The sequence below is a fragment of the Bos indicus x Bos taurus genome, chromosome 14 (assembly GCF_003369695.1).
Source record: "Bos indicus x Bos taurus breed Angus x Brahman F1 hybrid chromosome 14, Bos_hybrid_MaternalHap_v2.0, whole genome shotgun sequence".
Taxonomy (NCBI): Eukaryota; Metazoa; Chordata; class Mammalia; order Artiodactyla; family Bovidae; genus Bos; species Bos indicus x Bos taurus.
The window spans coordinates 35916706-35929568 of NC_040089.1; the positions used below are offsets into that span (position 1 = coordinate 35916706).

At 38.7% G+C, this 12863-nt stretch overlaps 1 protein-coding gene across 1 annotated transcript in view; it reads right to left on the minus strand.

The window, feature by feature from the left end:
• TRPA1 (transient receptor potential cation channel subfamily A member 1) overlaps window positions 1–12863 on the minus strand; it is a 56193-nt gene that overhangs the window by 11739 nt on the left and 31591 nt on the right. The window contains exons 11-18 of the mRNA XM_027561170.1: window positions 11952–12121; window positions 11701–11865; window positions 9153–9267; window positions 7734–7900; window positions 4854–4947; window positions 2875–2934; window positions 2250–2348; window positions 493–563 (exon numbers count right to left, since the gene is read on the minus strand). Of these exons, the coding sequence (XP_027416971.1) occupies window positions 493–563; window positions 2250–2348; window positions 2875–2934; window positions 4854–4947; window positions 7734–7900; window positions 9153–9267; window positions 11701–11865; window positions 11952–12121 (941 nt within the window). The remainder of the gene's footprint in view (window positions 1–492; window positions 564–2249; window positions 2349–2874; window positions 2935–4853; window positions 4948–7733; window positions 7901–9152; window positions 9268–11700; window positions 11866–11951; window positions 12122–12863) is intronic.

A 12863-nucleotide genomic window follows, 5' to 3' on the forward strand; every position in this document is an offset into this window, starting at 1 on the left:
TTTGGAAATGTATTTGATAAGTTCATTGAACTTGAAAGATTTTGGAATTCACCTTTTTCATTTCCAGAAAAGGAATCATGACTTCCTAGGAAATTATGACTTACTTTAAACCTCTCACCAATTAATGGAAGGAACTTTAGCTCTGACTCCAAGTTGAATGCTCTTCCCAGGAATACTCTTGTTACTTCATTGTCTGCCAAACTGCAGAGCCCAGGAATGCTCCTTTGTGTTTTATATAATGATCCCCCCAAATATTTCATTTAATGCCAAAGATAAATTAATATCAACATTTTAATACCAAAATTTGCCTTTGACATATTTCTTTTTAAAGTATAAAACATTAAAAGTAATAAAGTATTCAGATACCATTAAAATTATTTAGAAGATTTTTTTATAATCAAATATTACTGGGTCAGTTTATTTTTTGTTTTGTAAGATTTTAAATAAATTTAATGAGAGCAACATTCAAAAGAAACACTACTTAATACCCACCATTTCATAAGTAAGTATTCTTTACACACAGGGTGGTTGAGAAGCTCTATGCGGTTATGTTGCACCATTGCCTGAGAAATAAGGAAAGATCAATAAAAATACAATCACATTAAACTCTTGAGTATAAACTCAGCTTTTTGTTTGCTGGCTTTATAACTTTATTTTGATTTTATCAAAACAACACTTGCTTATTTTAGAAACTTTGAAAAATCAAAAATTATATCAAGAATATATTTCTTTAAAAAAAAACACAAGCTAGAGAGAATCATTTTATACAGATGCTAAAATTATTTGCATAGAACAGATGTGAAAGTCAGTTGTCATCACCAGTCTTACAGGCATAAAATCCACATGTCTCTTCTTCCTTCACACTCCAAGTCCTCAGTAAGCCTTTTAAAGATTGTTTTTTCTGATGTGGACAATTTTTGAAATCTTAATTGAATTTGTTACAATATTGTTTATTTTTTATGTTTTGCTTTTTTTGGCCATGAGGCATGTGGGATCTTAGCTCCCCGACCAGGGATTGGACCGGTGAACCGGCACCTCCCTGCCTTGGAAGGGGGAGTCTTAACCACTGGACAGCCAGGAATTCCCATCAGCCAGCCTTTTAGATTTCACATTAGGTGATGGCTGGTACCATGGTCTGTATCAAAGCCTTCCACGTAGGGAAATGAACTCATTTAAGGTAAATGAAAGTTCTTAATTGATCTAGAACAGTGCTGTCCAATGGAACTTTCTGCAGTGATGAAAATTTCTATATCTATGCTGTTGAGCAAAAGAACTACAAACCACATAGGCTTCTGAGGGCTTGAAACATGGCTACTGCAAATGAAGTAATGAATTTTTAACTTGATTTTAATTTTCATTAATTTTCACTTAAGCAGTCACATGTGGCTCAGTTACTATATTAGGGAGAACAAATCTGGATCCTACACCACCATTTGCCATCCAGCCTTCAAATGTTTTCTTTCACATGCACACAAGCTTTTGTGTTGCCAATATTTACACCACAAGTCTGCTGCTCCACGTGGCTAAAATCTGTTGAAACTAGTAGCTGCTGTCCTTTTAGACCAGAAACCCACTCATCTGATACCTGTTTTCCTCTGCAGTTATTTGAGTTTGAAACTCCTGGTTTATCCTGAAGCAGATTGTCTGCATGGCTTTCATGACCTCACTTACAAGAAATGTAAAAGCACTCTTTGGAATAAGAACTGGTTTGGATCCAGTCTCTTGGGAAATTTGGGTCCAAACTGTGTGATTAGTGCCTGCTTTCAGATTGGGTTCCCTCTTCCAGAAGGATATAAGAGCTGCTGAGAGGTTTGCGTTTACCCTGGAGGCCAGTGGTTAGCTGAATTTGGAATCAATGACTGTAAACTGTCACCCCCTGCATTTTCCTGGGGTTTTTATACTGTTGGAAACTCATATACGTATGTCTGCATTGAAGTGGATGGAGGTAGGAGCAGATGCTGATGGTCAGCCTGTGTTGTTTATGGTTTATTGGATTCTGGGTTGGGCAGGTCTAGCATGACCATTAGGACTAAGGTGATCAACAGTGTGGAACTTTAAGGGCACCAAATTACAAATCATTTTGTATGATTGCTTTCTTTACTAACAAATAAAGAGTTAGGCTGCATGGCATACACAGAGATCAAACCATAAATCTGGAATTCTCTCCAGACTCCTTCCTGGAACTATCATACCAAAACATCACAGAATTCATGTAGAAACTACCTGAATAAGGAAAATAGTGGACTTACATTGAGAGTTAAAAGAGGCTCATATACGATGTCCGGTACAGGTGTTCCTTTTTTGGTGAATTCTAATGGACACTGAAGATATGTGAAATTATACTCGATCTGTAGAAGATAACAATTTTTAAAAATTGCAGTCTAGCATAGGCCCCCAAAGTCCTTCTTAACACATTAAATATGCAACCCTATCATTCTGCTGAAAATTAAGTGATTCAAATAAAGTTGAGCCATTTAACCTGAAGAAAAATAAATAAGCTATTCTGTATTAATTTCAAAAAATAAATGTGCCAACAGGGTATTTGATTCCTTTCTAATAACTCTCTAGTTGTGGGGAAAAATGCCTTCTAGAAAGACCACTTAGCTCTTTTAGAATTTCATTCTTCAGGCAATATTACACAAGAAAATATAAAGATATAAATAATAAGGCTAAATAAAACTGTTAGAAACAATTAAATCATGAGAGAAAACTGAAGATCCAAGGGAAAAATTATCTCATAAGTAGATAATATAATAATATGAGAAATGAAGACAATTACCATCTTTTGAGATTCTGGAGTTCTAGTAACATTATTTTTACTATTCCTTAAAGAGTTAAAATGCATTTCAAGTTATTATGATAAAATAAACTTACATGGTAGTCTTGGGAGGACTTGTCTTCTGTGGAGGGCATCACGCAAAAATCTAAAAGTACCTTTGAGAGAAAAAGACTGGCAAAGCTATTGGGCAGGAGACTAGATCCAAGACGGAATTTGGTCCCATTTCTAAAATAATACCCACGATATTACCTTCCCCTTCCTTTGCTTCTTGTACCTCAACGTCTTGTACACTATGATCTAAGTCATTCAGGAAAAAAGTCTAAAACATGAAGAATTAACACGTACCACTGCATGCCTCAGCAACACCAAGTGATATAGAAAAATACGCACCTGAGAATGAAATTGCATTTACTAAATTTTAGGTAAGAAATATTCCATTTGCTTTGCCTAAAACTTGATGTCTTTCTGGGTTCCTAGAAAATATGTGGATGATTGAGGATTCCTTTGCTTAGCATTTTCTAGTGATAACTTAATTGTCTCTAACCGAGACCTTCCAGCTGAGTCCTGAGTTCTTCCCATAGTCTAGGTTGCTTCTTCTGTATCTGATCCTGTACCTGATCCTGGAATATTATGTTTGCTTCTGTACCTGGCTTACTGAGCAACACTGACAAAGTTCACATCCAAAGTGGTGTGGACAGGATGTTAGGCCACGGATATTATAATGACAAACAGTTGGACGCCCTCGAGATGCTCAGTTAAGGGAGAAATCACTTAAGAGTTAAGCGTTAGATCCTCCCCTGGGAAGTGTAGGGACAGATATTTTGTGGGGGTTCCTGTCTACTACATAAACAATTTGAGTAACCCCAAATCTGTGTGCTTGGACCTTTCTGGTGGCCCCAAATCATGATCCTGAGAAAGAAATTCTGCCCAGTCAGTCTGCCCTCCTGAAACCAGATGTGGACACAAAGCCCCAGGTAACCCCATTAATGGGTCCCTTAGAGTTCCTGGGACATCTGGTCGACCCCACCTGCAGGACACAACAGTAGAGGGTTAGACAGCACCCTGAAGGGGAGACACAGGAACTCAAGCCCCACTGGGAGGGCATGCCTGTCCTGGCTGGTCTCAAGCACCAAGGCAACTTAAAAATGTTGAGGCAGTCTCTGTTGATCTTGACCCAGCAGCAGTACTAGGAGTCATAACAGACATCATGAAAAAGAAAGACAAGTCCAGTCAATTGTGCTGTGCAAGGAAGAACCAGACACAGGCCTGGCTATTACAGTTTGAAAGCTTTGTAATAACCAGCGTAGGCAAACTGAAGGCTGGGCTACCAGAGGAAGGGGAGGGTCATGGGGGAAGGATTGTGTTTATTATACAAATATGTGATGTGAGGCTAAACTAAAAGACTTTTAATTCCCCCTAGTTAAAAAAAAAATTCATAATATGAAAATAATACCAAGTCATTATAGAAAATGAACTAGAAAATATATAGTAACATGAAGAAGAAAAGAAAAACCAAATCATAATCACAACTGTAATTCCTATTAGCATTTTGGAATAATTTCTATGTTTTCCATATGTGAATATTTATAACTTTTTACTATTCATAATGCTGCAGGAAGCATCATTGCATATAAATCTTTCTGTACATCTGATTATTCATTAGGACAGATCCAAACAACTGGAATTACTGAGTGACAAAATCTGAAATCATGTTTGCAACTAATAGATGCAAATTTGAAACAATCACATGCATGCCCCCAAACCCCCACATCTAGAGGCTTTATTCAGCTGGCAACCTCCACTAGTGCTCTCTGCTCTAGACTTGGATTGTTTGAATAAAAAAAATATGTTTAACATATTTTCCTACATTGCACGTAACCACTAACAGGATTTTTTAATCCAAGTAGGTCCTTCTCAAATTTGTTGGCTAGATTCCCTTGTAGCCTATATAAAACTAGACGCTTAACTTTAAAGATGGAAATTACTATGTTTAGGTTGTAATTACAACAATAAATCTTCACATTTTATTACATGACAAGCATATACCCAAAGGATTTTTGTTTTTAGAACTTACTTTCATGCATTCAGGGAGGTATTCTACCAGTTCTATAACGGGACATCTATTGGTAGGAGAACAATGATTAAAAACCTTGAAACATTCTCCCCATCTGTAAAAAAATAATAAACACAATTCTTAAACTTTCTGTTGTGTGCAACAACAGAACTACCAGTTGAAATTCGAGATTATTATGTTTAGGAGAAACTGATTGGTTCCAATGGAATCAATATGTGAACTGAAATCAATCCAATAGAGTCCTTGTTCATTCATGGAAATTAGAAATGTGTGCAAATTCAAGGATGGCTGTTATAATCACTGTTCTGACTCTTTATCTAAATGCCTTTTCAAGAAGGTAGGTTTTGACCTTGATTTCCCCCTGAAGTCATGAAGGGGCATTACTTTCAAAGCTGGTCATGCTGTATGGAGATACCCACATTCACAAACATACAACAGCAACATAGTACTGGGAGCATGACACTTTACCTTTAACCCAGGCACACATCATGTATTGAATTAAACTACAAAGTAACATGTGTCAGGGCTTCCCAGGGGCTCAGTGGTAAAGAATCTGCCTGCCAAGCGGGAGACAGTGGGTTCGGTCCCTGTGTTGGGAAGATCCCCTGGAGAAGGGAATGGCAATCCATTCCAGTATTGTTGCCTGGGAAATCACGTGGACAGAGGAGCCTGGTGGGCTACAGTTCATTGGGTTGCAAAAGAGCAGGACATGACTGCACAACTAAATAAGAACAACATGTATTAAGTACATTAATAAGCACGGGCTCTGTGAGAACATCACAGATTTGCATCTTTCTTTACTGCCATCTGGTTGGACAGGATAAGGAGATGTTTATGATACCAAGAATGAAAGAAATCTATAACAGGAAGTAAAAAAGAGCCCATTTATCTCCAAGATCCTATCTTTGTAATAGGAGGCTAGTTCTAAAAGCTACCCAGACATATTTTCTGTTAACCCTATCAGTAAAGTCCATCTAGGATATCTGTACCATCAATAGAAAACTCCAGGTTGCACTGATGAGTGCTTCTAAGGAAATGGGCCAGGGGACCTGGAGACTTCCCATGCTCCAAAACACAGGCTTGGTCTGCTATGAATATGAGATTGCTCATCTCTGAGTCCACTACTGGGGGACACTGGGCCTTGGTGAGAATCGATCTGTGATGACTAATACATAGAACAGATTATGTTTGAGACATGGGACAAACTACCCTCCAACTTCATCATTAAAACTCCTTAGAGTACAGTTTAAAAAAACCCACAGCCACACAAAATCATGGGCTAAAGGAAATTTCATTTCCTGGCACTGGTAACAATAGGGATTTACCTTGGAGAATATTTTCACCAACATCCAGTTTGGGGGTTTCCATTGGGCAGGAGAGCTTCAGGCAAGTTCAGGTGAGTCAGGGCAGAGTTAGCCTGAGAAGACCATGGTGCCACAGACTACAGACACCTGACCCCTGGGAGCCTCACAAGAGTGCTGTGAAGTGGGTCTGTGCTCCCATCACTTAGAAATGGAAACTGAAGACCAGAGAGTTTAAGCAACTCTTTGGGTGTCTGTGGTCACTCAAAGAGTTCATTAAAAACTTTAGGGAAACAACTGACATTTTAAAATGTTGACTTTTGCATCTGTCTCTAAGGCAAGGGAAATAAAAGCAAAAATAAATAGGACCTAATGAAACTTAAAAGTGTTTTCACAGCAAAGGACATCATTGACAAAAAGACAACCTACTGCATGGAAGAAAAGATTTTCAAATGATATGATGCAGCTCATATAATTCAACATCAAAAAACAAACAACCTGATTTTAAAAAATGGACAGAAGACCTCTATAGACATTTTCCCAAAGAAGACAAATAGATAGCCACCGGGCACATGGAAAGATGCTGCTAATCATCAGAGAAATGCAAATTCAAACTACAGTGAAATATCACCTCATACCTGTCAGAATGGCTATTGTCAACAAGAACACATATAACAAATGGTGGCGAGGATGTGGAGAAGAGGGAACCCTCATACATTGTTGGTAGGAATGTTAATTGGTACAGTCACTATGGGGGTGCTTCAGAAAGCTAAAACTAGAACTACCATATGATGAAGTAAGTCCACTCCTGGGTATATAGGTATACAGGATATATAATCCTAAGGAAAAATAAAAACACTAACTCAAAAATATACATGTACCACAGTGTTCAAAGCAGCATTATTTACAGTTGCCAAGGTATGGAAGCAACCTGTGTCCATCAACAGATGAATGGATAAAGATGTGGTATATATATGTGTGTGTGTGTATATATATACATATAGATAGATAGATGTAATGGAATATTACTCAGCTGTAAGAAAGAATGAAATGTTGCCATTTATAACAACACATATGGACTTGGGAGGGTATTATGGTAAGAGAAATAAGTCAGAAAGACAAATGCTTTATGGTATCACTTATATGTGAACTAAAAATAAAACAAATTAGTGAATATTTTAAAAAAGAGAGACTCGTGGATATAGAGAATAAACCAGTGGTTACCAGGAGGGAGAAGGAAGAGGGGAAGAACAAAATAAGAGTAGGGGATTGGAGGTACAAACTACTATGTATCCAACAAATAAGCCACAAGGATATAATGTACAACATGGATTATAGGCAATATTTTAGAAAACTATAAATGGAATATAACCTTTAAAAATTGTGAATCACTGTGTTATACACCTGGAACTTACATAATATATTGCACATCAACTAAACCTCAATTTAAAAAAAGGAAAAATAAATAAAAATGGTGATCGACAGCTGAAACTTTGATTCTTTTTCTCCTCCTGCTTCCTCTCGGATTATCCCCAGTGCCGGAGGACACTAGACACTTGAGGGCAGGACGGCAGCGTACCTTTTGCTCCTGATGGTCGTGAGGACCACCTCCTTTCTCTTATTGTGGATTGCAACGTGCAGGAAGGAGGCCTGCTGCTTGTTCAGGACCACATCAGCATCGTAGCTCAGGAGCAGGGAGACGGCTTTGGCATGGCCCTCCCTCGCCGCAAAGTGAAGCGCGGTGTTCTTTCAGAGAAAACAGAACCCGGACAATCCAGTGACAAAGGCTACTCATCCTTTGGCTATTTTACAGCTTTGTTTCACTGTTGAATTGCTTAAGATATTATTAACAAAACTATTTAATGACAAAGAGTTAAAATTTGGGGCTCCCCCAGTGGCTCAGCGGTAAGGAATCTACCTGCCAATGCAAGAGACCTGGGTTTGATGCCTGATAGGGGAAAATCCTACGTGCCGTGGAGCAACAAAGCTCCTGCATCACAACTGCTGAGCCTGTGCCACCACTACGGAAACCACGCACCTAGAGCCTGTGCTCCACAAGAGAAGCCACCACAAGGAGAAGAAACCTGTGCACCACAACTGCAGAGTAGCCCCCGCTTGCCGCAGCTAGAGGGAAAAATCCATGCTCTTTCAAAGGTCTAGCACAGCCAAAAATAAAGTAAATTTTTAAAAAATCACAGGTTGATAAAAGGTTGCCAGTCTCTAGTTTTGCCACAAAAAGGCATTTTAAAAAGCAATGATAGTCCTCTAGGCTCTGTCATTTCGTGAAAGAACGTGCATTTCAATACTCATTCTCCAAAAAAGAATGAAGGACATTATAGTGGACTGAAGGACAGTCTTTCAAATCAAATATGCTTAGTTTTAGGGAAAACTTACCCCTGTTCTCTTCATTTCCCTTGGGTGAAAATTTTATCATCAATTCACGTGGGCCTGTAACAGGCCTCTGAGAGACTCACCAGCTGTCCTCAACATACATCCACCCCTTGGGGCTGTCTCCTTATTCTGTTCCCCTTTGACTCTTTCCTCACTAACAGTCTGCATAATAAGGGATAGTTAGGGAGTCTGGGATGGACATGTACACACTGCTATCTTTAAAATGGATAACTAACAAGGACCTAACAAGGACCTACCAGGAAACTCTGCTCAGTGTTATGTGACAGCCTGGATGGCAGGGGAGTTTGGGAGAGAATGAATACATGGATATGTATGGCTGAGTCCCTTTGCTCTCCACTTGAAGCCATCACAACATTGTTCATCAGCTGTACTCCAAAATAAAAGTACAGCTGTTCATCAGCTGTACTCCAAGTATACATGTCCATTCCAGACTCCCTAACTATCCCTTATTATGCAGACTGTTAGTGAGGAACCCAATATAGGTTCCCAATATAGGAACCCAAGAAGGGAAAAGAAGGTTTCTGGCAATGTTGGAAGGTTCCTCTATGCCAAGATTTGGGGTAGGTATGAGGAACACAGTACATACCCCTTCTTCATCTAGCCGATCTGTGCATTTCAAGTTAGTGTCAAGAATAACCTTCATGGTCTGAGTATACCCGCCCAAGGAAGCATGATGCAAAGCAGTCCAGCCATTGTGGTCACTGTTAAAGAAGAGAAAACGTGTGCATTTACCTTACAGATGAAAAGGGGAAGGACACCTCCCAACTGAAAGTGGGTCTGATGATCAGAGAAAACAAACCATACCTGAGATATTTGAGTTCTAGCAAGTAATTATGTATTGTTGTTATTGTGTTGCTAAGTTGTGTCAGACTCTGCAACCCCATGGACTGGAGCCCACCAGGCTCTTCTGTCCACGGGATTTTTCAGGCAAGAATACTGGAGTGAATTGCCATTTCCTTTTCCAGGGGATCTTCCCAACTTAAGGATCAAACCCACATCTCCTGCATTGGCAGGTGGATTCTTCAGCATCTGAGCCACCTGGGAAGCCCAAATATGTATTGCCTGGTTAATTAAACATGAGTTAATTTCAAGCTTAATTGGATGAGGGCCTCCCTGGTGGCTCAGATGATTAAGAATCCGCCTGCAATTCAGGAGACCCAGGTTCGATCCCTGGGTCGGAAAGATCCTTTGGAGAAGGTAATGGCTACACACTCCAGTATTCTTGCCTGGAGATTTCCATGGACAGTAGAGCCTGGTGGGCTGCAATCCATGGGTAAAAGTTGCAAACTCTCAGTTATAAGATAAATACTAGGGATGTGGTGTATGACATGAATAAATATAATTAAAACTGCTGTATGTTATAAATGAACATTAACAGAGTAAACCCTAAGAGTTCTGATCACAAAGAAAAATTTTTTTCTTTTTTTTTTCTTTTTCCATTTTTTGGTATCTGTATGAGATTAAGGGTGTTCGCTGAACTTACTGTGGTAACCCTTTCATGATACATGTGTTTTACCCCTTAAGCTTACACAGTGTCAATTATAATCTCAATAAAATTATAAAAGAAAATAAATAAAGTCTATAAACACATTATCAAACACTTGGGGTGAGTGAAACTGGAGTTAGCATGTCTGTGTCATACATATTTTCTTTAAGGCTGTAATGTACTTATACACACTATTTTCAATATTGCTTTATTCTTTCACTGAATATTGTATCAAAAATTTTCCATGATGGTGTTATTAGTCCTTGTGGTTACCATTCATGGCTAATAATAATAATGATGATCATTATAATAATAATATCATTATACAAAACATGGATAGAAGATGCTTAGCTTATTGCCACTTTTTTTTTCTAAAAGTTCAGGTCTAAAGAGATTGTTCCTCTCATACTCTCAAAAATTCTTACTTGATCCTTTAGGAAAATGTCTGTCTTTTCTCTCAGAAATTCAAGATATGAATACAGTGAACACTTGCCTTTTTTCCAAATTAGACATAGAAAAAAATGTGTGAGATACTGATACAATTTAATTTCAGGGCCAGTGAGTAACCGTATTAGGTGCAAGAGACACCTCGCTATTACAGTTATGACATAGTTATGCAAGAGCTCTTGTCTTCTGGGTTCACCTAGGGTCCCCTTTGCAAGTCTGTTGCCTGGTGTTCATTTGGAAGCAGGAAGGAGCTAAGCAGAACATTCATTTCACGGCTGCATCATTGCTGTGCTGGGGTTGGTACTCTGATAAAGAGATGTGTTTTTTAACATTAGCCTAATAAACTCTCTGCTACCATGTTGGTGCAATTAGAAATTAGCCCATCATACATCTATGAAACACTTCTGGGTTTTCCTTTTATTTTTACAAAGATGTCATTTAATGATGCCACTTTTTATTGTACTTAATTATTTTAACTTGGGCTTCCAGTGGCTCAGACAGTAAAGAGTCCACCTGCAATGCAAGAGACCTGGGTTCAATCCCTGAGTTGGGATGATCCCCTGGAGGAGGGCATGGCAACCCACTCCAGTACTCTTGCCTGGAGAATCCCCATGGACAGAGGAGCCTGGCGGTCTACAGCCCATGGGGTCACAAGGAGTCAGACATAACTGAGCAACTAAGCACAGCACATTTTAACTTGGTTTTGTTTCATGTGTTAGATTTCTTTTGTAGTGAAATTCAGGAAATTTTTATGTCTCATGTTGCAGCTTAAAGGAAGTTCTTCATGTCCATCAGTCATCATACTGAATGAGATGTAGAGTCTTTGATTTGTATAGCATGTGTGTGTGTGTCTGTAAAAACACACTGCCTTGTATCTGCCAAAACAGCTGATAGCATGATGAAGGTATATAGGAGAAGGGATATCTCAAAGATTCTGGAAATTACACAAAGCCACTTATTCTGTGACTCTGAACAAGGCCTTCAGCTCTATGAACCTCAGTGTTTTCAGTTGGAAATAATACTGACTTCCCTTTCAATATTTAATAAAGCATGTTATGTTTTGAGGATTAAGTGAAATGGGTAAAAGTACTTAGTGTGATTGAAAGGGAGATATTATAATCAAAAATAAAATATAAAAAAAGCCTGACAATGTCTAGCCAGTTACAAAGAAGATGTAAATATTGCAATCTTATATCCTCACCTGAGAAATAATGCGCCCTTTTTCAGAAGTAGCTGAACAACTTTATCATGCCCATTCTTTGCAGCCAGGTGGAGAGGAGTCATTCCGTGCAGGTCACCTTCATTCAAAAGCCTCGTGTCACTTATGTCTTGCAGGAGCCTCTGACAGGTATTGATACGCCCATAACTTGAAAGAAAAAAAGTTTGATATTTTCAAAGCAAATATTTAACAGAAAGAGGACATGCTTGTATGTCGCTTAAAGTGACCCTTACCTGGCTGCAAAATGCAGGGGTGATTTCTTATCTTTGCTTTTGGAATGAATGGACACATTAAAGTTGAGGAGGTTGTTTACAGAGACAGGGACCCCCTGTCGACATGCATAGTGCAGAGGGGTGCACCCATCATTGTCCTCGTCCATCACCAGCTCTTTTATATGTTGCATCTATGGGAAAGATGGATATTCTGAATATAACTCCGTGATGATGCTAACAGAGTTTTTCAACCTATTTTATAGGATAGTATTTTCTAACAAGGACCAATATATACACCTGAGTGGAAAGTATAAATAACCTTAAGGGTTATATACTAGGGACTTCCCAGGTGATGCTAGGGGTAAAGAACCTGCCTGCCAATGCAGGAGATGCAAGATATGTGAGTTCGATCCCTGGGTCGGGAAGATCCCCTGGAGAAGGAAATGGCAACCCACTCCAGTATTCTTGCCTGGGAAATCCCATGGACAGAGGAGTCTGGCAGGCTATAGTCCATGGGGTTGCAAAGAGTCGGACACAACTGAACAACTAAAAACACACACAAGGATACTAGAGTAAAATAAATGCAGATGAAGATGTGTGCTCTGTCTCCCTATAATGTGTATTACTGTATTAAAGGCGCTGAGAAGTCCTAAGAATAGGAAATGTATTTAATATTTTAAACCCAGCATTTTCCAAATTCTATTTGACCACAAACCAACCTTCTCATCTCTCCCTTCATTTCACCCCCCATGCCCAGCCCAATAATACTTAACCGCTTAATATTAATGTGCTCTGTTAGTCAAAATTAGCAAAACTGTTAAATTAGTGTCACTTTAAAAAAATGAATAAAATTAAATGAAATTAACATCACTTCATCTTTTAAATAAAATCAAATGGCAAATGAGCAGCTTAAATCAATCCATAAACATTTTA